The 24167-nt window shown below is 44.6% G+C and overlaps 3 protein-coding genes across 11 annotated transcripts in view; 2 read left to right on the top strand and 1 right to left on the bottom strand.

Annotated features, from left to right (window-relative positions):
• The window catches only part of sh3rf1 (SH3 domain containing ring finger 1), a 48292-nt gene extending 41563 nt beyond the window's left edge, over positions 1-6729 (top strand). The window contains exons 8-12 of the mRNA XM_080860439.1: positions 578-748; positions 1996-2258; positions 2994-3337; positions 4679-5019; positions 5433-6729. Coding sequence (XP_080716565.1) covers positions 578-748; positions 1996-2258; positions 2994-3337; positions 4679-5019; positions 5433-5601 — 1288 coding nt within the window. The 3' untranslated portion in view covers positions 5602-6729. The remainder of the gene's footprint in view (positions 1-577; positions 749-1995; positions 2259-2993; positions 3338-4678; positions 5020-5432) is intronic.
• A 5800-nt stretch (positions 6730-12529) lies between these two features.
• Positions 12530-16642, top strand: cbr4 (carbonyl reductase 4). Of its 2 annotated transcripts, none has more exons than XM_080833739.1 (6): positions 12530-12635; positions 13114-13260; positions 13736-13856; positions 14018-14151; positions 15243-15377; positions 15643-16642. In XM_080833739.1, exons 2-6 carry the CDS (start codon positions 13116-13118, stop codon positions 15825-15827), a joined length of 720 nt encoding a protein of 239 aa, XP_080689865.1. In that variant the 5' UTR covers positions 12530-12635; positions 13114-13115; the 3' UTR covers positions 15828-16642. The 2 variants fall into 2 exon arrangements, with proteins under 2 accessions (XP_080689865.1, XP_080689866.1); XM_080833740.1 differs by having other exon boundaries at positions 12535-12635; positions 13151-13260.
• An 895-nt stretch (positions 16643-17537) lies between these two features.
• Positions 17538-24167, bottom strand: part of palld (palladin, cytoskeletal associated protein) — a 100395-nt gene continuing 93765 nt past the window's right edge. For all 8 annotated transcript variants that reach the window (XM_080832515.1, XM_080832519.1, XM_080832521.1 and 5 more), the window contains 4 exons: positions 23563-23770; positions 22993-23158; positions 21496-21629; positions 17538-20226 (listed from right to left, as the gene is read on the bottom strand). In XM_080832515.1, the coding sequence (XP_080688641.1) occupies positions 20066-20226; positions 21496-21629; positions 22993-23158; positions 23563-23770 (669 nt within the window). In that variant the 3' untranslated portion in view covers positions 17538-20065. The remainder of the gene's footprint in view (positions 20227-21495; positions 21630-22992; positions 23159-23562; positions 23771-24167) is intronic.

Below are 24167 nucleotides of genomic sequence, written 5' to 3'. Positions count from 1 at the left end.
TTTTAAAGGCCAAGGTTTTTGGTTGACTTTCTTGAAGGACAAATTAAGGTAATGGTGGTGCATTCAACCCAGCAACCCTAGCAACAGGTCTTTCACAATTATTGCACCCTACAGCGCAATCATCCCACTCCTAGTCCTCCTCCAATCAGATCACAATTAGCTTCAAACTAATAAATAACTTATACATCACTGTCAGTTGTCTGTCATAATAGTGTGTGGCTCCTCAGGGACCAGTTGAGGTTATTTGTAGTCATTCAGAATCTCCTTGGTTCCAAGGTCTCAGCCAATCCTGATGATGTGTCTCTTTGAGACCCCTGCCACAAGGCTCTTGTTCATGCTGTATCCTTCATTAGATGTAGGGGGTCTTCTTCCAAAGAGCCTTTTAAACTGATCTTGCCTGGAATTCTTGATAAGCAGCCCATCCTCAAATACATCTTCAGTGGATACACATGTCATTCATGTAGGAACAGCGTTGACACAGGCTTGTAGGACCAGTAGGACCAGTTATAGCAAGGCTACTTCTCACTTATGTTGGGATGAACTCTTTGTTTAACGTGTATATGCATGTGTTTCCCAGGTATGTGGCGATGTTCCCGTACACCCCGCGGAAAGATGACGAACTGGAGCTGAGGAAGGGTGAGATGTTCCTGGTTCTGGAGCGCTGTCAGGACGGCTGGTTCAAAGGGACCTCCATGCACACGGGAAAGATGGGCGTGTTCCCCGGCAACTACATGAGCCCTGTCAGCAGGTATGGCGCTTTCTTTCGCTCTTTTTCCCACTCGTTCGCTCACTCTGGCTCTGCTGTTTGTCTGCACCCACAGTATTTTCTCTTGCAGTATTAATAACTTGTGGCACTCCCTGCTCTTTTAAGATATGTCATGTCCTCATCATCCGCACTCTCTCACCCGTTCTCTCGTGCATTCTTTGTCTCTGTCTTGCTTTTATAGATGTTTCTCATCTCATACGCACTTTCTTTCTCTCTCATATCCTTTCTTGCCCTCTTCATCCCTCCCTTATTTTGTCTTTAGATGTTTCTCATTCTCTTTCACACATACACTCACTCTCTTTTTGCTCCTGCCTTATTTTCAGTCATGTCCTGGTATGCTAATGTCGTGTTCTCATATGCTAATGATTGCCTGCATGCTCTGATGCAACATGCTGATGGAGAAACACTCACGCACAAAGATGATTGACAGGCCCCATCAAAGCAGTTCATTAGACACCATCTCTGACACATTAAATCAACATCACTCATGTGCATCAGGTCAAGGTCAGAGCATGTCAGACACACACACACACACACACACACACACACACACACACAGACAAACACTCACACCAGAAAGGGCAAAGTGACTGGGGCATTTACGCATGTATTAGCAGGCTCCCTGCCAAATGCACAAGCAGTATCAGCAAGTCTGTCTCAGGCCTACTCAGGCTGTCAGACACGTCAACACATTACATGCAGGCTGTCACACCCGCTCACTCCCTGCGAGCAAGTCACACGCACCAGATCAAGGTGCCTCCGTTGAGCAAATTACATAAGCAGTCAGCAGATCGCTTGTACTGACACATGTACATGCACTCACTCATGCCTACGCACACACGCACTCACTCATGCATACACACACACACACACACTCACATGCTTACACACACACTCACATGCTTAGACACATATACACACGTTTATACTTACATGCTTAGACACAAATACACACGTTTACACTTACACACACACACACACACACACACTTGCATGCTTACACACACACACACACACTCATGCTTACACACACACACACTCACATGCTTACACACACACACACATGCTTACACACACACACATGCTATCACATGGAAGAGATTTAGCTTTTCCTACCACACTCTGTGGTCATTCCTGCTTGAATAAGAACTGCTACATGTGCCATGGGATGTTCTTGTTTTGGGGGATGTGTATAAGTGTTCGGCCTCTGGTTCCTTCTCGTCTTGCAGGACTGTTTCAGGGGGCAGTCAACCCAAAGTGCCCCTGAGTCTGTGCACCCAGGCAGGGAGAGGAGTCACCATCATCAGCCCTTCAACTGCCCCTTGTGTGGAACACCCCAAGGTCCTCACCACCTGCTCAGGGGCTGCCCCATCCAGCCCCCTCCCCGTTGCTGTGGTGACCACAGCCCACATGCCCCCAGGGACGGCCAAAGTCCTGATGCACGTCACGTCCCAGATGACCGTCAATCAGGCACGCAACGCAGTCAGGACAGGTAAGCACACACACACACACTCACTCTCTTTCTACTCTCACACACTCGGTGAAGAGTATCTGTCCATGCAGGTGCACTGCAGTCAGTGTGTGGTTTTCAAATGCATGCATTCTGTCAACTATGCGTCAAACACTGAGAGAAATTAGTCTTCTCTGTCCTGTCCTGTCTTGTCCTGTCCTGGGGCTCTGAGAGGCGCTGTGCAGTGTGCAATGCCTGTGTTCCATTGTTTGAGACACACATGGCTGTTAATGGAAATCAGCAGCGTTCAGTAATTCTGTTATGTAATGCCTTGTGCTGTAGTCCCCACATATGTAAGAGGGCCATAAAAGATCACAAGCAGTTGTGCAGGAATGGCGTTTTACGATTGATTGTTGTCATGGAAGTTTGGCTTCTGGTAATCCCTTTCATAATGCTGTAGCATTTTTTTTATTTGCACATAAAATTCTGAAGACTTCTGTGTATCAGTGACCTGGCTTTCTTGTACGTGTCTAAGCTCAGCCCAACACAGCACACATATTGTTTTTAAATGCTTTATATTAAGTTTGTGCTTGGCAGATTTCACCACATGTTTTGTAATGGATTGCAACAACGTTAAAGGTTCAGTTGTATTTATTGGTTTTCCACATATTACTTTGAGTTTGCCATAGGGGAGCAAGTGCACTTCAGCAGACGTGTTAAGCTGATGCTCCCACTGGAGGCGTCTGGTGTAAATACCCTCTCTGTTTCTTCCTCCAGCTGCTTGCCACAACCAAGACCGGCCCACGGCGGCAGTGACGCCCATCCAATCCCAGCAGGCCGTGGCCTTCCTGCCCCACCTGGCCGTGTGCGCTCAGCCTGTGCCAGCTGCGGTGGCCGGCGCCTCCCCATCCTGCTCCCGTGCCGCCGTGTCCCTGGGCTGCGCCGCCGCCTCGCTCACCCCGCCCAACGTCAGCGCCGCCTCCCTGGATGCCGATGCCCTGCGGGCTGTGGCAGTGCTGGCCGTGCCCATCCCCCCTGGTAGCGCCCTGTCCCTGGGCGCTGCTATGCCCTCGGCCGCCGCTACCAACCAGGCCCTCGCCTGCCGCATGGACAATGGGAAGGTGGGTGAAGGGTGCTACCACCTCCAGCGCCGCCTCAAAACACTTGGAAATTAGATATAAATCCCTTCTAAACCCCACATCTGTAAGACATCATCAAGAGGTTGGATAAAAGGGGCAGAACAGCACAGTTTTGTGAGTTTCAGTACTTTCATTTTCAGAGTCTACAGTTAGAAATTCAGTTAGAAGGCAATGAGTTCAAACCGTTGAAGTGCCCCAAAAACAAAACACTTTCACTGCAAGATGGGCAAAGATTTTTGTTTATGCGAAGTTTCAGATTGGAACCATAAGGGTTTTTCTTTTTTTTTCCCTGTGAGTAGGAGTGTGTGTGTCTCTAGGGAGATGATGGAGTGCTTGTTTGCTCTCCTCCTTCCCCCCTCCCTTGCTTCTCTGCTCCACTCATCTGCTGCATCTGTCGCTTCCTAAAAACCTGCTGAGCGGAAAAGAGTCTCTTTTTAATTAAGATTCAGCTGGTTTGCTACCCTTTTGTTGAGTGCAGTGCGTTAGTTTGCCGCTACGCTTCGCTACATGAAGCAGAATATTCTAAAGCAGTTTAAGGACAGTGGGGAAGCCTCTGTGTGTAATCGCGCCTTGAGGACACTACTGTGTGTGTGTGTGTGTGTGTGTGTGTGTGTGTGTGTGTGTGTGTGTGTGTGTGTGTGTGTTGGCCCTCGCATATGTGTTTTTTTTTTTTTTTTTTTATAAAGACATGGCTCATAATTTTTCCTTACTGGGTGAGGGGGAAACTATGAAGGCCAGCTGTGAGTCCCAGATAGAGACGAACTCTGGCAGGGATCATCAGGTTCCTATCTGGGCTATCATGTTAGGCTCTCCCGTGAACTCAGGAACATATGTGGGGAATATAACTCTGTACGATGTGGATCAAAGATATCCCGTGTAGGCTAAAATGTGTCGATTTGTTGATCTTTTATTCCCTTTGGGCAAGTTAAAGCGAGGGTGTTGGAGTTATTTTTTTGGATTCTTTTTAACAGGGTGATAATACAGTGCCCTCAGTCCTCACATGCTAATCCTCAGGGCCTAATTCACACACAGAGTTCTCTCTGTCAGGGCAAAGGAGCCAGAAATTGAGTTAGAGGGTGAGACGAGCTGTGAGAGGCAGGGTGGAGACGTATTAACAGAGAGGGACACATCTGCGTGCACACACACACACACATATATAGACCTAAGCCAGCTAACATACTTAAATTTGATATCTGAAACTGATAGCATTAAAGCTAGTTCATATTTTAAGTGTGGCCAAAAATAGTGTTACATGTGTGTCCACAGCTTAAAACTAAAGTGGCCAATATAAATGAGTCTGTTTCTGATCTTTTTATCACGCAGAGAGAGAAGAAAGGTCTCCTTAAGCTGCTATCCAATAAGAAGAAGCTCCGCCCCTCTCCTCCCTCCTCCCCAACGCTGGAGGCGGAGCAAACCGTTGTTATGGACAGCGCCCAGGGCGGCGCCGGATCCGACATGGCTGTCTGCACAGCTGGAGCCAATGGTGGTCGCTGCGTATCTTCCTCGACCGAATTGGAGCCCTCTCCATCAGTCTTTGGGTCCTCTGAATCCTCCCACCGCAAGAGCGCCTCCCAGGAAGTCCCCGTGCCCATCGCCCCTCCCCCGCGCCAACCCTGCTCATCACTGCACGCGCAGCATGACTCTCGGCCAATCGTCTGCGAGAGGTACGACATTGCCGCTGTCACCTTGTCAAGCCCCAAATCTGCTGAGCTTTCCCACTGTGTACTTCAGTGTTCATGTTGACTGGAGCTGCAGAGTGGAGCTCATAAGCCCTAATGTAAAAGTATGAAATTCTCACACCTGTGGGATTTGTTTGATGATAAATGTTGAATTTATTATCAGGTTTATGAATCGATATTCTCATGACGATCTATGCTGTGTTTGTGTATGTAGATCTCTTTATATATTTTTCATGCATTGACTGAAAGGGGATTGACGCATGTGAATTGTTACATCCTACATCTACATGCCCAAAGCCAGTAGCATGACACCATTAATCATTTAGATTCTATGCTTGTTTGTTGCTTATAATGTTTAGCGTATACATAATGGTAACCTGAGTTGTTTCCTCCCTCAGGTACCGGGTGGTGGTGTCTTACCCGCCCCAGAGTGAGGCGGAGCTGGAGCTGAAGGAGGGAGACATTGTGTTCGTCCACCGGAAGCGTGAGGACGGCTGGTTCAAGGGCACGCTCCAACGGAACGGCCGCACCGGCCTCTTCCCCGGCAGCTTTGTGGACATCATCTGATGTGTCTGCGACACAACCAACCCCTAAGACCTCCGGGCTTGGAGTGGAATTCACTTAAACTGAATTGACTACGCAAAGGGGTTCATCTGGATATATATGCTACGCATTCTGCTGTAGTCTTAATCCAGCTACCTTAAACCATCTCTCAAGGGTAAAACTCCTGGACTGGGCCACAGTTGAATTGTGGCCATTTCTAAGGGGGCTGAGAACAGGCCTTAACAGCACAAAGGAGAAATGGCAATGGATTCTTAAGGACAGACCATAGACACATACAGTAGCAAGCAGAGGAATTAGCATTAGCACCGGCTAGCATATGCTGGTGATGAGCACTATAGTTAGTCATGTGGTAGGGCTAGACGTCCCTTTTTGCTTTATTTAACTATCAGTAACATTTCAAAGGTCTTTAATGTGTGCCTTGTACTGTCTCACTTTATTGTATATAAGCAAACAAAGGTAAATATGAGTTACAGAACAAACAAAATGATGAACTGTTCATGTCTGGAAATATGAATTTAACTTATTTTTTATTGTGTGGTTTGATTGGGGTAGCACGGAAGGTTGGCTGGCTGGTATGGATGCCTGAGTTATTTAAATGCTCGCTTTAACACGGAAGTACCATTAATGTGGACCTGCGATTGGCTGCCTGCAGCTCTTGGCACACTGATTGGATAATTGCTCATCCAATCAGTCTCTCTTTGCACAATAAGTGGCTGAAAGGTCCTAGCAAGCCTCTCAATGTCATCAATGCCCCCCCTTTGGCAAGCACAGCTTATAAGGTTTCATGTGTGGATGTTTTGGTTGCCTTTGTGATTTTGATGTGTTGAAGGACGTCCTAGGAATTAAAAGCCGAATACAAGAACAGGAAAAAGTCAAAGACATCAACAGTCTTTGGTTCACTTAAATGAGCAACATGAAGGGGGTATGATATGAATGCTGGGTCATAGACCACATCAGAGAGCCTTAGCGTCAGAACACACTTCCAGGTCGGGGAACGAGGATGCTCAAGTGCTGATGGTAGGGACAGGATCAGTAGAGGGATTGCATGAGAGATACTGCATGAATCAAAATTGCTGACAAGACCATAAATATGAGGAAATATTTGAAACAACTGTCTGCTGTAGATGTTCTGTTGAGGTGATTTGGATGTAAGGGGGGTGGCGGGGGGCGGTTGTTTGTGGAAATGACTGAGAAATACACTCCGTAGGTCTTTTTAATCAAAGGTTACTAGTACTCTACTTCTGTGATTTTGATTTTTCCTTTTGAAAATTCTAGCTGCTCCCTTTTTTGAGAAACCTTATCTGAAATGGCTTTTCAGCTCACGCTACAGAGCTGAGCGAATGACACAATCACACACCACAATCTGGGAGAGTGAGTGAGCGAGCGAGTCTGTCACCCACTTTTATATGTGTATATTTGTGTGTGTGTGAGTGTGAGAGAGAAATTGTCTGTCTGTCTATGTGCAGACACAGTATACCCTGAACCCTCATAACTCCGTCATCTTGCCAGTGATCTCAACCCAGCTGGTCTAAGCTCAGACATGTCCAGAACGGGCAGCCAGTGCCCTGGAAACCACCAGTGAGCGTCCCGTGGCCAGAGGCCCCGCTGCACACAGCAGCGCCTGTCCCACACGGATCGGCCGCAAGGCTCTCTGCCTGTCTCACCGACTCTCCGCCATCATCAGTCATTTTGGCACCATTTCAGTATCAAGTGTTTTTCATCTGCCTCCTCCTGTTAGGGTCAGTCTGGTGGATGTTTCTGTGTATATGTGGTGTGTGGATGTGTGTAATGAAGTGTCCCGTAGACTTGAATATGATGTATGTGTTTTGTTCCATAGATGGCTTTGGGTGCTTTGCTTTTCTCCTGTTTTATTGATTTTTTTTGTTGACTTCTGTTTTTTTTTGTCTTTGTGAAGCACAAGTTGTATGTGTTTGATTTTAATGGAATTGAAGAGCCTCGGGTCCCCAGTGCCTCATCGTTTCATCCACCTAAATGATAGCTGCGTCATCCGCCACCTTCTCTTCCCTCTCCTTTTCCCCTCAGTCACCGAAGCATACCACAGTCAATGGCATTTCAATTTCTCCCTTGCCAGCCTGAATTCCAAACGGAGCGGTTGATTTGGAAAAAGTGCTCTGATTGCACATTGCACAATGTTCCCGGCTCACCTTGAGTCATCAAATGCAGAATTACGGGCAAGGTGGATTACTGCCGCTATCAAACCTAGTCGTGCAGGACTGATGCCCTGAAATGAGGCCCTTCCACCTCAGGCTTCCTCGCCGCCTCCCCACTCATCACATCTCCTCTCTCTCTGTGAGGCCCTTATCACAGAGGACACTCACTGGCCCCCACATGCCACTTAACCTGAGGAATCTATGCATTCCGTCAGTGCTTCTGGCGGCCGGGTCATTTGGGAAGTGTGCCGCCACTTCCGCAAAATTTGAAACTGCACAGTCGCTCCTTGAACACCCCTTGAGCCTATCTGAGGCTCATTTGACACCAGTGGCACATAATTTGCTACTATACCTAAGGTCCTTCAGAGTGGATTCTTGACAGGTTCAGCGTAAATGCAGAGTGGCAGAGTTGAATTCACAAGAGATGTAATTTCACTGGCTAGAATGGTTAAAAGGCCCAAGTATGTTATTCCAATACCATGGCACAATTCTTCAAGGGGAAAATGTTCTTTAAAATTGTGATTAGTTGACGTGTGTGTGTGTGTGTGTGTGTGTGTGTGTGTGTGTGTGTGTTTGTGTGTGAGTGTTTGTGTGTGAGTATGAGGGAAATTCTTGTTGTGTGATGGAGGCTTCGTGCTGCTGTTTTTGTTGTTTTTAGTTGATGTTGTGGCAGGGGTGGCTGGAGCTGTAAATGGTGGTATGAAACACTGTTAAGACGGACTGTTAACTCAAGTGCTGGCATCGAGTTGACCTTCCTTGTGCTGTCATCTTGGCATTCACCATCATTCAGTTGATGTCTTACCTGCTGTGTCTCACTCAGCACACTTCTTTCTGTCTTCATTTTTAGGCTCTCTATGGAATCACTCATAAGTTTAGACGCCATTTTCTTGACACTTCAACTATTTACACACTCATCTGTTCATGTATTTTAGTCAAATATAACATGCCTTACACTGACAACAGGTACTTGCAACCACATACAAAGACACACAAAAAGGGCCAATCTATAAGAAAAATTACAACTTATCAGTATCAGAGATTCTGGAGCTGGAAGTCCATATTTTTTTAACATCAGCAGGTTAACAACTTACTTTTGGTGGCTCTTTATTCTCATGAACTTCCTTTTACTGTAATGCCAAGCCAGGTTGGCAACACGAGGTGGCACTGAGTTGGCTTTGTCTGACCAGTTCTCCGTTTGCCAAGATGACATACTTGATTTTTTTTTCTTGTCTTAATTACTTTTAGTCGTCTAAAAATAGGGGGTCTATTTGTTTGTTTGTTAATGGTGATTACTGGCATCCACATGGTATTTGACCGTTTCTTTTTGTGTACACACTTTCTGTAACAGTGGAAGGAAAAGCACATTTTGTAATGATTTCAACCGTAACAATAATTAAAAGCCAATGGTTTTACGTGTCTTCCACATGCCCTTTCTTTTCATACGAAGGCTGCAGTCAGCTCTGTGCCTCGGGCCCTTTGTTCAACGTTTCTCCTGGACCTGATGTAAATATTTAACTGGAATAAGGTGGGTTTTATGTGGTTTTAAAAATAGCTGCGTCCGAGCAAAGGAGGGTGCGACTGAGAAAAGGGAGAACAGAAAAGAGAAAAGACCTTGGGCCTTTAGCTCATCATTCTGCTTGTGTCTGGTTGTCTGGAGACATTAACTCAACAACTTGGCCCATGAGAGGATGCCAGGAAGGTCTCTCTCTCTTTCTACAAGTTTAATTTTGCCCTCAGTTTTGAAGATGCACAATATAGTGATATATGCTGCAAAAAAATAATAACTCCTAGCAAACATTTTTCTTTTTCTTCAGGGGGAACCTGAATGTGCACTTTCCCTAGCTATGATGATAGCGCTGTGCTTTTACATTACAAATTGGGCAGCTATGGTCTTCCCCAAAGGCTTTCAGGTACCACATTTAGCTATTTAAGCACCCTTATGATTACCACACAGACAAACTATTATTTTTGTGGTCCAAAAGCAATGTGTCGTTTATCATGGTAACATGTACATTAGCATTTAGTCATTTAGCAGACGCTTTTATCCAAAGTGACGTGCAAAGCTACGTAGTCTCTTACGGTCCTGAAAGTCCTGAAACTGATGCCTGTTGGGGATGTGAATCATAATCCAGTCTTGGGAGGACTCCTCTTCAGTTATGAACAGAAGAACACATTAAAGGAGTACAATGAAGCTCTAACTTGTTCTGAGTCACACACAAAGCCAGAGCAGTCACTAAGTAGAGCTAAATAAAATAGGCATGTATTTCTCAACTTCAACAACGGTCTGACTAATGCCTCTTTCCACTGTCCCCTCGATCGTTACACCTCTGCCACTACCTTAAACCTGCAAATGGATACTGACACACTTAACAGGGCTTCAAACTTTCATGGCATCAAATATTTTGTGAATCCGAGATTATGCCTGCCCACACACACAGACACACTAACCAAGGAGCATGTGTTATTGATATTGATACTTCTTCACCCTGCAAGTTCCTTTTCTTCACCTCTCTCCACTCACATCTCTCATTCTATACCTAAGGGCTTCGGTTCAACCAATACCTCACACTTGGTAGCTCAAGAATATCTCTCACTATTAGGTAGCTCAAGAGTATCTCTCACTATTAGGTAGCTCAAGAGTATCTTTCACTAAAATGTAGCTCAAAAGTATCTCAACTATTTGGCAGCTCAAGAGTATCTCTCACTATTAGGTAGCTCAAGAGTATCTCTCACTATTTGGCAGCTCAAGAGTATCTCTCACTATTAGGTAGCTCAAGAGTATCTCTCACACTATTAGGTAGCTCAAGAGTATCTCTCACTATTAGGTAGCTCAAGAGTATCTCTCACTATTGGGTAGCTCAAGAGTATCTCACTATTTGGTAGCTCAAGAGTATCTCTCACTATTTGGCAGCTCAAGAGTATCTCTCACTATTAGGTAGCTCAAGAGTATCTCTCACACTATTAGGTAGCTCAAGAGTATCTCTCACACTATTAGGTAGCTCAAGAGTATCTCTCACTATTAGGTAGCTCAAGAGTATCTCTCACTATTGGGTAGCTCAAGAGTATCTCACTATTTGGTAGCTCAAGAGTGCCTCACACTATCAGGTAGCTCAAGAGCATGCAACAATATTAACATGTCCAGCCTCAAAATGGGTCTACAGAAAATGTAGGTATGGAAGAGCATGAGATGGTAGAGAACGTAGGCCTATGTAAAAAAAAAAGTGTGGGAACGGACAAAAGTATTTGTGTCACAGTGACGATGTACAGTACTCTCAAATGCACATAGCATTTATGTAGTGGCATGCATTCCAAGCTGTGTGTGGATGTGTGTGTTAGAGAAAGCAGTGGTGGTATATGAGGTTAGTGGCTACATTTGTGTGGGGGTGAAAAAACACACATAGCCTAAGCCAAATGTAGTCTATATATGTCACCATATAATAACAGTGAGGTACTCGCTGATGAAACTGCATTTCACACAAGTTTAAATGTCATGGACGCACTAAGGAGAGAAAAAAATAAATTGGTCTGCTTCACATCTCTCCCAATGAAACACACCTACACATGCAGGACACCATGCCCCAGCTCTTCTCTTCACTTAGTTATAAGTGTGTGCACTGCCTTCCAACAGCCGCTGTACATGTTCAATCCCAAGATCGAATTTAATATCTGGTCAGAATTATGCCCTCTTCCGCCTCTCTCTCTCTCACACATTCATGCTGGCCCAGTCGTGACCGCCTCCTATTGAGTAGGCTCGGCTATGTGAAATATCGTGACTCGTGAACTGCCTGATTGAAGTTCGCCTAATGAACGGTTTCCTGAAAAAGCTCCTCTCCTTTTGTGGTGATCCCAAAATAAGCTTTTCAAGGACCTGTTCACGACTGATTTCTATGGGGCCCCTTTGATCTTGCCTGCTGCCCATCTCTGAAAGAGGTGCTCGTTATCACGCCGTTCAATTGACTGCCTTTTTTTGTTGTTGTTGTGTGTAGGCCTCATCTCAGTTATTATGCCTTCTCTCTGGTTTGTGGCATTAGCCCAGATATGGACTGCTGCACACAGAGGGTCCTCCGGCGAAGTGCTATTTGTTGGGGCCAAGCTATTGTGCTGGAAGAAAAGCATCCTAGCTGCTACACCACTCTTGTCAGTGCTGTAACTTTTGTGCCTTTGAAGCCAGAGGCCTCCAGCTAGGACAGAAGATGATACCTTAACATAATCACCCCACCACGTACTCCCTTAAAAGGATGGTTCTTGTACAAATGACAATTCTGTCATTATCTTGTCATAGTCATTCCAATAAAACCTGGTTTTACTGTCGTTTTTCTTTTCTTTACTTTGGAACAAGAATAGGAAATGAGAAGAGGAGAAGTGCTCTACAGTGAGGAGGTGAGTGGTGAGTTCTTTCTGGTCGCTGACGTCCTACAGGTTGGCACACTATACTGGTTTAAATAGATAATGACAGAGTTCACATTTATGAGCAGATCCATACAATGGTTCAGGAGCACTACTGCTAGAAGCCTGTTATGTTATTGTGTATGGGCTAGAATGGGATTAATCCGTCAAAGAAGGTGTATTGCAGTATCCTGATGAACAAAACTGATAATGTTCAACCTGCACCATCAGAATTTAGTTTTTTTTAGTAAAAAACGTTGTGGTCTATGATCATAGTACCACCAGGCAGTGAGTCACAACAAACTATTTCTAAATGTGATGTTGGGGCGCCATCTGCTGTAAGGACAAGAGAAACGCCAGTGGGTCAAAGATGAAATATGGCGGCGCCCGTTGGTTTGCATCTGAGGTGAATGGCTGTCAACTTTTAAGAGGACACTATTGAAGGACATTAGGATGACATTTTGATTACAACTTCTGCAGGTAACATCACAAATATGTTGTTTATTTCTAGCTGTGTGTTGACCATAATACGTATTACACGCTTTGAGTTTGAGAACGAGCTGCTCGAGGCTAATATTACGGACCTAGATAACTAGCATTTATAAATTGGCGTTTAGCAAACATCAACCCACCAAATGCCACTGAATTTTACACTTTGTGTTCCTGTTCAGAATTTTATGTCAGCTAGGTAGCTATCATAGCTTATGGCACCGCAGCCTCGCAAGTTTTCTTTAGGTACCCGTAGCTCCACTTTAGTCTGAGCCCAAAGTAATGTACTTCTTTAAATGTCTTTTACCACGTTTGTTCTGTGGTGCGGATACGTGAACACTAAAGCTAACTAGATAGGTTTATTGAGACTGTTTTAAGTTCTTTCAAAAGTGATAGAATGTTTGGTGCATGGTCACACTACTAACTTAGTCTTTAGCTATTTCCCTAACGTTACCTGACTCCGTGGCAGCCATGTCCAGACTGAGTGTGGTGTTCGGCGGTTCCAGGGGCATTGGCCGTGCGGTGGCCATGCTGTTGGCTCAGAGGGGGCACAGGGTTGTGGTGATATCCAGGAATCAGGAGGCGGCCCAGGCCACAGCTGAAGCGCTGCCTGGAGGTAACCATAGCAACTTGTACCCACCAACACCACACAGAAACACCTCCCTAGGCATATCTATCATGCAGCTGAAACCTAAAATTTAAACTACACAGTTCAAGTGCAAAATGAATTACATGCTCAGAAATACCTCAGAAAATCATACTCCTGTTGAGGTATTACAGTCATAGTTAGATGAAGGGTGTAGAGGATGGTTGATTCCCAGCATTTCAGGAGTGACCTACCCAAGGACCTTAACAGGGCTTGGCGATTTGAGTGGTCGTGTGGTAAGGTTGTGTGCCAGCTCTAATCGAGTACATTTGATTATACAGACAGACCACAACCACCTCAGGCCTTTGATTAGATGAATCAAGTACTCTAAGGAAAATGTGTGCCGGCTGCTGCATACCTTGCCAAAATATCTCTCAGTCCCTCCTTGCTGAATTGGTCTCAGGTGATTCTCAATGTCAGTGTGGTTTGTGATTACTCCCTGCAGCAGACCACAAGGCTCTTAGCTGCGATGTCTCCAAGGAGCAGGAAGTGCAGAAGACATTTGAAGACATCCAGAAAACCTGTGGCACCGTGGGATATCTGGTCAATGCAGCAGGCATCAATAGGTGTGAAAGCAAAGCATAGTCCATAGCTAGCAAACAAATGTATGTAATATATGCATGACATATATGTGTTGGTTGAAGATCGCAAAGGCTCTCTCTTCGTTCTCATCCTACACTTTTTTTTCTCTATATTTATGTCTGTGGTTGTGTGTTTTTTGTTGAAGGGATGCGCTGTTACTGAGGACTCGTCCAGATGACATGGTGTCTTTGCTTCACACTAACCTGCTGGGCCCCATGTTGACCTGCAGGGCGGCGCTGAGGAGCATGCTGGGCCAGGGCGGGGCCGTCGTCAACATAGGTAACATCAACATTTCACCATTGGTGCAATACACTCTACAACTATATACACCTCCTGTCAGTCGTGGAGTTTCTTCTGGGTCTCCTCAAATGATAAAACCCTTTACCCGTGACTGTCAAGTTTCTGTTGTCAATTGTGTGCTGACTTGTTGAACATACACTGTTAGGTATATTGGTCCTCAGCAGTGAGATATGACCTCAGCATGTATGCTTAAAAGGATTTATGCATGTTCTTTGAAATGTATACAACTATGATTATGTTCAAGGAATAGGAGATGGCAGCCATGGTTACATTTCATGTATCTAAGAAAAGGTTCAGGGTAGGCCTACCGCTTCCTGTGGGATGACACGTAATACAGATATACTGCTGGAGGAAGACGGAACCGGTAGCCCTTTGAGGGTCTGTTTTATGCGTTCTTTATTCCAGAGAAGTAAATATAGATGCCATAGCCTTTTCTTCTTTTTCTATAGGTGATGCATCTGCATGTGAGATCTTAAGCTGATCCTTATGATCGAGAAAAGCACACGTGCAGGAAAGACATATTTGGACAAAGCACAGTTCAGGAATATTTTTGTACAACACGTGTACTTGCAGAGAATGGCCACTAGGTGGGCCTAGTGTATTATAGGTGATGCAACGCGACTGTGCTTTTCTAGAACCTCTTCCTCTTTGCTCCATTTATTGTTCAGGGGCTGGCTCAATATAGATTTGTGTTTTTTTATGACATGATGGTCATCGTTGTATCATATATTGTCAACTGTGCTTTGGATTTAATTGTGAGCACTCAATGTGTAGTTTTCAGATTTAGTTTTTTTTGAGAAACCTTTGTAATGTTTGTAAATATGGCTTAAATGTTACCGGAGTTTAATGTGTCGGATCCTTATTTACCTTCCACTGATTTCTAACTAATCTTTTGGGACAAGTGATGAGGCTACATTCAGGTTTATCATTCTCAACCCTCACAACTAACAGTGTTTACAAGGCGTTCTCGGAGTCCTCTCCCTTCTTTGTCCATCTCTTTGTCCATATTTTGTTTAGTAATGATATGTTCTGTTAATGGTTGTCTGAGTGTTGTTGAAATGTTTGGGCAGGTTCTGTGGTGGGTCTGAAAGGCAACGCAGGGCAGTGTGCGTACAGTGCCAGTAAAGCCGGGCTGGAGGGGTTCACACGCTCCCTGGCCAAAGAGGTCGCCTCCAGGAATGTTCGTGTCAATGTCGTCGCTCCAGGTACCTCTTCTCTCTCCTGTAATTTGCCCCCGCCTTTCCCATGTCCCTTTTGCCTCTGCACTCCGATGTCAGTAATGAGCATCATTATTAAAAGGGGCCTGTGCTGCTCTCCTGTCCCCACACTCCTCCATGTAGCTGTCTCTTCCATAGGTTATGGAGGAAGACCCCCCAATATCGAGACAAATGACATGCCACGTTACTGGAACTAGAATGAATGCCCGGAGCTGAAAGTGAAACCATTCAACCATGCCTTTGACCTCCCCAGGGTTCATCCGCACCGACATGACCGCAGGGCTGCAGGAGAATGGAGACGGAGGGGTGCGGAGGATCCCCCTGGGGCGTTTCGGAGAGCCGGAGGAGGTGGCGCAGGCGGTCCTCTTCCTGCTGGAGTCCCCCTACATCACGGGCCAGGTGCTGGTGGTGGATGGGGGCCTGCAGTTGGCCATGTAGATGCCCACCCAGCACGACTACCTGCCTGCCTGCCCACCTGCCTGACAGCAGCCAGGGGAGAAGGGCTTTTGTCTGGACACACATCCACGTCTGGGTTCCAGCATTGCCTCAGTTCCATATGATGGAGCAGAATAGCACCTTGCTCGGAGGAAAAGCCACATGCTGTTAGTGCAGCCAAGGCCATGTCTGACCTTTTTACGTCAGCTGTAACCACTGCATATGTTGGTTGAATGGCGTCTCTCTTGAACAAACGATGCATGGATAATGTGTGCAACTGAGGGTTTGAACTTGTTTCCAAGCTGGAGAGGGGTTAAGCTGCATATTTAGGAAGAAAGCCCACAGGACTATAGATGCTTTAAAATGAGATTTGCCTCTGTGGTCTATTCACAGACAAATAACTGCAGCTTAGTTTTGCAACACATAATTAGAACCAAGTTTCGCTTAAGATGTGGCGAGAGTCTGTAGAGGGATCTGTTGTCTGTCGTTTAAGAATCACAGCACGTTTTCTACATTCTAATTATGCCTTTTTATTTCCACCAAAAGAAGGATTGTTGAGGTCACTGTGTTTCTTTGTATTATCTGATGTGAAATCTGTCTTATGCTAATCCCACTGACACAAGACGGTCTTAAATGCCAGGCATGGACAGATTCATAAGAATATGTTTCACTTAAACGCCTTCCCTTTAATTGTTTAATTACATGTGGATGTGTATTACATACACAGCAGCAGATGTCTTCTGGAATTGTGGAATGCTTTGTAACCCTTCTTTGTGTTGCTTAATGAAGATCCTGCCATAAAGCTTTTTTTTAGGGGCCGGTTGTGTTGAATGGTTTTTATCAGCGGCAGGATGCCGTGATGAGTTTCATAAAGACGTGTGTAGCTGCATACTTAACACATGAACTTTGAATTGTGGGGGCCCCTCGTCAACCATTTCATTATCTTGGAAATTGCGTGTCAGGGACTCGATCTGTTTCTCATCCCTTCCATGACTAAGGGGAACCCAGTCCTCAATATCATGTTTCATCTTTGTCCCCTGGGATGCCCCTCATCACCCCCAACCCCCCCAGCTCCCCTCAGAGCCACGGTCAGGGGGTCCGGCTCCAGCTGGAGGGGATTAGGGACGGGGTGCAGGTTATTTTTAGGCTGCCAGGGGAGTGTTTTTTTGGGGCTCCAGTTTCGACTGGAGGCTTGTGGTGGGGATGGATGAGGTCGGGGGGTGGTTGGCGTCACGCGCAGGGGCCGAGGGTCCTGAAACGCGGTGATCTCATCTGTTATTCTGCCTCTGATCTGGCACACACACGCACACACACACACTCACAACCAGCATACCGAATAACAGTCACACCCCACTCAGACATATCCTTGCATATGTGTGCATACGCATGCTCTCACCTCTCCCCATAAACACACTTTTCAATGCATACCACTGTCACACATAAACGTTCAATACTGTCTTATTTTATCATTATTTTGACAAATAACAGTGCCTATGTTTGGACCCACACATAACACATGAACAACCAAGGGAAAAAAACAACATCTCAATATAAGCTGCATTTTTTTTTCTGAGGAAAGCGACATACAAGGTGGTCCAATTAGCCAGCTAACCGCTAACCAGCAGAGACTGTAAATGCATCTTGTATAATGCCTTGTTGAAGTCTATTAGGCTCCATAAGCCAAGGATTGCCTTTTAAAAGAGACCACGCGAGTGGAGTGTTCTTCCAGAGATTTTTATTTATATTATCGTTCATACACAAAAATAGTATCAGGAGAACAATCCATATACAGGCACAGACTGGCTTGGGAAGAAAAAAAAAACATGGAGAAAAGTATGTCAGAGTAAGAGTACCCTAGGCTGGGGAGTACTGTAGTGACCACAGCAAATGCAGGATGAAGTGCTGTGTGTAATAACAAGGCAGAAGATAGTATTCCAAATATAATGTAAAAATATCACTGTATCAAATGTTTAAAATGCTCGATACGAAGATCTAGACTTGAGTGGTGTGAGTCTAACAGCCGATCTGCCATCCTGATTGCCTCTATTTAATAATTCCTATAAAATTCAGTGAATTAAATTAAAAGTACCCCAGAATTGAATATGCACTGATATATAAATTATAGAAATAGGCCTCAGTGACCTGGTATGCAGTACATAGTTTGAATTAGATTTAGTATGGATTTAAATATAGACCAGGCAGGGTTTTACCAGTATGAAAAGGATTACTGTCATGTCTCTATAAAGTGTTCCTACAAAGGTAGAAAGGAAGAAAGTAACAACTGCGCTTAATCACATATATATATTTTTTAACTCATACAAAAATATCTTTTTTAATGATTTGTTGAGCATGATTACACATCTGCCACGGTCATGTTGGAGTAAATGTTTTAAAGATTTGGAAAAAGTGAACTATTCTTCATCACCATATCCTTCCATCCTTGTTCTCATCCTCCTCGTTTTCAGTTCATCTTTTCTTCTCTTTCTCACCAGAACCCCAGCACCACAATTACCATTATCATTATCATCATTGTCGTCATCAATCATCATCGTCATCATCATCGTCATCATCGTCACAGCAATCAGAACCATTCCTCTATTCCTTTTTAATATGTGTCACTGAAGTGGCTAAACTACATTCTGGTCTTTTCATACTCCATTCACTCATGTTGAAAGAACATTGGATTCATTTTATTTTCTGACACAACTCAACCCATTCCAAACCAGTTCTCTAACTCCCAGCTCACTGCTACACACCTCAACTTCCACTGCCTGTCAATCACTCCGGTTTCCATACTTTCACAGTGCCCTGTAATGACAGCACTGTCGTCCAACATTCTCTTAGATCTGTCACACATGATCAAAATTACACGTCAGTTTTATTTGATTCGAGGTCTTCTGACCCAGAGAAAGGAAAAAGAAAGAGAAAATAAACTAGGTAAGGCCCGGCCTTGTGCAATATCTATGTCACCGTGCTAAATACATAACCAGACAATGCTGATGAAACCCATGGTGCTTATTATGCTAACCTCTAATCTATTCCCAGACTAGAGTGAAGCCAATGGTAATGCGCTGTTACCACACCCAGGCTATGCTGTGGCAGGTATATGAAACAAGCTTCTGTGTTGATGGAGTCTCCCCTTTCGTCTTAAACCCACTCCAGTGCTGTCTGATCAGGACACCCCCACCCCCCAACCACCCTCTGGGCTTCTGCCTGTGGATGTTCCCATGGCCATTCCTGTTTGCCTGCGTCTCTTTCCCAAATTCCCTGCTACTAATCCGAAATATTTCACCTCTGTTCCGGAAAGGGTTAACTGCCCCCAGCCTGCCCCACCACCACCACCAACCTCTTTTCATAAATACATCGAAACTACGGCATAGAGTAAATACATACAGAGTATTCAAAATGGGAACATGGCAACATGCAGAACTAGATGCTACTTTGTATTCCAAATGAAATATGTTTTTAGGCTGGATCCCATCTTCCTGCGGTGAGAGTATACAAAGTCTCTCAGGCACTTGTGCTAAGACCCAACTTAACTCGCTTTATGAGTTTCAGATCATTATCTGAACAAATAAAGAGGTTGTGTTTAGTAGTGGCAGTGTTTGTGTTTGTGTTTGTGTATGAGTGCCATCTTTCAGCATTTCTCAGCATCTCTCTTGGCCTTAACCAATCACAAACAGTCATTGCAGAGGCAGGATATGACCTCACTTTTGCACTCACAGCACCTTCTCCCCCTGAAAGAAAAAGTCACCAGGCCTAACATCCAAACAAATTAGCAGCCTGTGAAATATCAGTGTCCTGGTTTGGTTTAGCAGAGCACTGGAGCAGATTACTTGTAATAGAACTGACAAAGGCACCGCTTGGCTAGAGCTACAGACGTTATATGTAATAAAGCACAGCCACTGTAAGCAACCTCATTGGCTGGCAGTGCTTGTTGGCCATTTTTCATCCCTGGCTTCAATGACTTCTGTTTCCCCATTCTCCGGACCGAGAATGTGCATTTCAGATCAGTCACTCATTAACCCACAAGCATCTTCAGAGAATGAATTGTGTTCTCTATTTTTTACTCTTTGTATGTTTGTGTGTGTGTGTGTGTGTGTGTGTCTGTGTGGTTGTGTGTGTGTGTGTGTGTGTGTGTTGGGGTGGGGTGGGGGTTGGGGGAAGAGGGCTGTGGACGGTGATGCTGCAGTAAAAGTCAAAAGGTCACATGTTCAGGTCAGCGAGTGCTGCCTCCTGCCCTACAGGTCTTCGCTCTCCACCAGGCCACCTGGCTGCAGCGGGCTGGAGTCAGGGAAAAAGGCGGCCTTCACGTCCAGGCCTCTCTCCGTGAGCGCGGCGTAGCGGCTGGCCGAGGGACGCAAGTTCTTGGGCTTGGGAGTGTGGGTCTGTTGCCACTGAGCTGGAACAACAACAGGAAGGAAAAACGTGTAAATGACACGAATGCTTGTTCTTTAAAGACGCAATGCTGCAGAAGCAAACACTGCAACACTGACATAAAGAATCCCTCCAATCAATTAATCCCTCCAATAAAACATGCTACACTGCCCACTTCAGAACAGCAATAAAGGGTCACTAACTATAAATAAGCACACATCAGTAAGAAATTATGTTCTTCTTGACACTTAACCAGAGGTGGGACTTAACGAAGTACAAATACTTGTTGCTGCACTTAAAACTAAATTTTTTTGACAACATTTGACCTTACCCCTTACATTTTAACACAAATAACTGTACTTTCTACTAATAATATTTTCAAAACAGGCTTGTTACTCTAGCTTTAATGCATTTGAGGGGAACTATCAATTAATGTTATTTTTTGCGTCATTGCACACTTACATAAAGACTAATTTCAACCTAAATGGATGGGACAATAACAAACAGAAAGGATGGCGCATCAAGCACGATATACTTAACAAGACGAAAATTATGTTAAAGACGTAACAAGACGAAACAGACAAGGGAGGGAGACTTGAGCACAGAGAAAAGACATAGACAGCGATGACCCTGAAGACTGTTTGCACACTCGAGCAAAGTTTATGTTCATTATTTTCAGTTTATTGTTTATTTATTTATTTTATTTTATTTTTTGTAAGAAACGTGAATAGTCTTCAAATTATATATGTAATAATAATAACAATGATGTGAGGTTCAGTTGGCTTTGCACAAAAACAGCCAAATAAAATGTTTACTTTTATACTTTGAGTACATTTCAGAGCCTGTACTTTTTCACTGTTACTTAGGTCAAATAACTGAAAGAGCACTATCTTTACTTCTACTTGAGTAAAGAATGTGTACATTTACCACCTCTGGATTTAACACTCTTAGACAAGGAAACAGACACACACACTAGGATGGTGAATGCTATTCTGCAAACAGGTGCATACCGTAGAAAAAACATTAATGAGCATATTATGCATTAATGGTAAGCAATGGCAGATGTTTACCAGGTAGTATATAAGGAAATAATGCATAAACTCTGCACAGATGGGAATTATAACAAGCATTTAAGACAGAAACTATGGTGGAACTTAACGAGAATGTGTTTAAGTCTTGTGAATTGTTCACAAACTTAAAGTACACTCACACACACACGTACACACACACACACACACACACACACACACACACACACACACACACACACACACACACACTCACAAATACTTACAGTGGATATCAAGTCGTGCAGTGCTGGACACAATGCCAGCCTCGTTCTTGGCTGAGACTGTGTACCAGCCAGCATCCTCCTTCATGGCTGGCTGAATAATCATGCACAGGTAGCCAAAGTTGTCTTGGTGCATGCTGGGAAAAGTAAAAAAAAGACCTGATGAGCAAGGCATGTCAGATGCTTCACAGATTTCATCAGTCACTTAGATTAGTAAATGAGCTGTTTGGTTATTTTATTTCACTGAAATTGGATTAAATCAAATGCCTGACTTTGAAGCTGATCTAATGTAGCCATTGCACTTAGTAATAGAGCTGAAAAGGATGCTAAGCTAACCAGAAACAACTAGCTGCACTGACATTGAGATACATGCTTTAATTGGATTTAGAAGCTTTGGGTAGGTGGGAAACCAACAACATTAAAACATTTTGGCAGTCCTTCCACTTTGACAATGACAGGCACTTTATAAAAGGTCCAGTCCTGCCCAAGACTGACAGAATGTGTCTTGGATGGAGCCCTAGACCCCTGCTGAAACCTTAGTGGACTCTGTGTGTAGACGGAGACATGATAATCAAGTTTAGCATTATCTTGATATTGGCCAAGCACGGCTCCACCCTGAGTTTGACTTCAAAGGCGCACAGAGAGCCACTCTATTAAGCCAGTGGTCGCAAAAAAAAAACGTTTGAAGCAAATTACTATAAGAGCCTTTCCCTCTGATGCACAGCAGACAGTAGCCGGTGGCGTCGGAGCCGGGGTGCCGCTGTGGTTCACATTATGTATGCTTTCTTTACGAGGGGGGGGGGGGATTTAATTACTGTTTGTTTTGACATGTGGTAGCAGTTTAAACCAGCAGTCGACCCCAACTTCTATTACTGTACCATATATGGCGTAGCAGCAGCCATACGGCCTGGCTCTGGTGATGCTCTCAAGTCACTGCACCACAGTACACATGGCTGCCAGCTCTGGAGGGACAGGAGTTGTTCAGCAATCAGAAGGCTGCTAGATTCATCCCATGACCTTGAGCAATTCACTAAACCACCAACCGTTGGCACCTTGGATAGTAGTCTCTGCCGTTTGTGTGTGAATGTGTAGATGTCTAAGGCATTAACCTGTAGTTAAGTGCTTTGAGTGCTCTATGAGTAGGAATCGCTATATAAGCCCATTATATTGCTTGTTCGTGTGTTTTTTGATTGGGGCTGAGTTTGGCTGAAACTGCAGTAGTCATCGTCCAGTTTAGATTCATTTGGGGCATTTGAGAAATGTCATGCTTCCAAGATTTTAATTATACGAATTTTAATATGAATATAAACGAGAATTTAAACATTTCACGAAGCAGCCAAGCCTTTGGCAAAGCCAAGACTTGTTAAGAAATGAATAGGCAAAGGCATGAAATCTGACCACGGTGGACCAAGGAAGGGCCTTCAACTGTGTGTCCGCGCGCGTGTGTGTGTGTGTGTGTGTGTGTGTGTGTGTGTGTGTGTGTGTGTGTGTGTGGCGTACCTAATTCTGTCTGTGTTATGAGTGAGTGACTCATTCTCCTTCTTCCAGAAGATCTGTGGGAAGGGAACTCCGGACACGCGGCACTCCAGGCGAACAGGGTAACCCTCGGCAACGCCAGTGTTCTGCAGCTTGTCGACGAAGGTGGGGGCCTTGTGCATCTCTTTGGCTGTAGGGAAGAGGGGGAGAGGTTTTACCATCCGTTCAGTTATCTTCGGTCATACTTTATACTTCTACTGTTTGGCCATTAGATTGGGAATATGAAGGTACTAGCGTGAAGTCTGATTAAATGTATGCCTTAAGTATGATGAAAGTTGCTCTGAGTAAGATCTGTCAGCTAAATGATAAATGCTAATACTCTTTGAGAGCTGAGTGCTATTATGCAATCAGCCCACAAAGTTTGAGGGTGTGCATTCTCCACTGAATGACTGTATTACTGCATCGAGATAAGAATGGGTGTGTTTTGGAGATTGTGTGTGTGTGTGTGTGTGTGTGTGTCTGTGTGTGTGTGTGTGTGTGTGCATTTGTGTGTGCATTAGTGTGTAGATGAGTGCATGTGTGTAACTTACATACCTGCAACAATAAGCTCCAGGTTAAAGGAGTTCTGCCCGGCGCGGTTGGTTGCAATGCAGGTGTAGATGCCAGCATCTCTACTAGTGACAGGCTCGATGACCAATGAATGAACACCATTTTCCCTCACCAGCATCTTGTGGGCGGAGTCTGGGCGGATGATCTGGCCATTCAGCTGCCAGACGAGGTCAGGCGTGGGCAGGCCACTGACCTGAAGGAGGCAGCACCAAGCTCGGCTTACAACAACACTCAAATCACCTTTTCTGCTCCCAATGTAACAATGTTGACAATAGATACAATGGCAGAATGACATGGTATAAATACCAAGCTTGTGGGTTCACTTTCATTAGGGGGTAAAATGTACTCCTTGCTTACACACTAAGTTGTTTTGTGTCAGCTAAATGAATAAATGTACATATAACTCTAACTCTGTTTAAATGGAACAGGAATGGATTGAGCTGTTGTGAACACCATTGAGTATGATAATGACTTCACCTGGCAGCATAAAAAGCCCAGTTATAAAATAATAATAATAATATATCTAAAATGTGAAACTGTTTACTGTTTATAAGGTTGCTTGCCACTGAATAGCATTGCTACTGCCATGA

The sequence above is a fragment of the Sprattus sprattus genome (assembly GCF_963457725.1).
Source record: "Sprattus sprattus genome assembly, chromosome: 2".
NCBI lineage: Eukaryota > Metazoa > Chordata > Actinopteri > Clupeiformes > Clupeidae > Sprattus > Sprattus sprattus.
The sequence above is the reverse complement of the archived record's forward strand: the minus strand, read 5'-3'. Positions and strand labels throughout refer to the sequence as shown.

Excerpts from the sequence above, each read along its gene's own strand:
- cbr4 (XM_080833739.1), top strand. The coding sequence starts at position 13,116 with ATGTCCAGACTGAGTGTGGTGTTCGGCGGTTCCAGGGGCATTGGCCGT. Across the intron at positions 13,857-14,017 it reads AATGCAGCAGGCATCAATAG|GGATGCGCTGTTACTGAGGA; the intron begins GTGTGAAAGCAA and ends TTTTTGTTGAAG. Across the intron at positions 15,378-15,642 it reads TGTCAATGTCGTCGCTCCAG|GGTTCATCCGCACCGACATG; the intron begins GTACCTCTTCTC and ends TGACCTCCCCAG.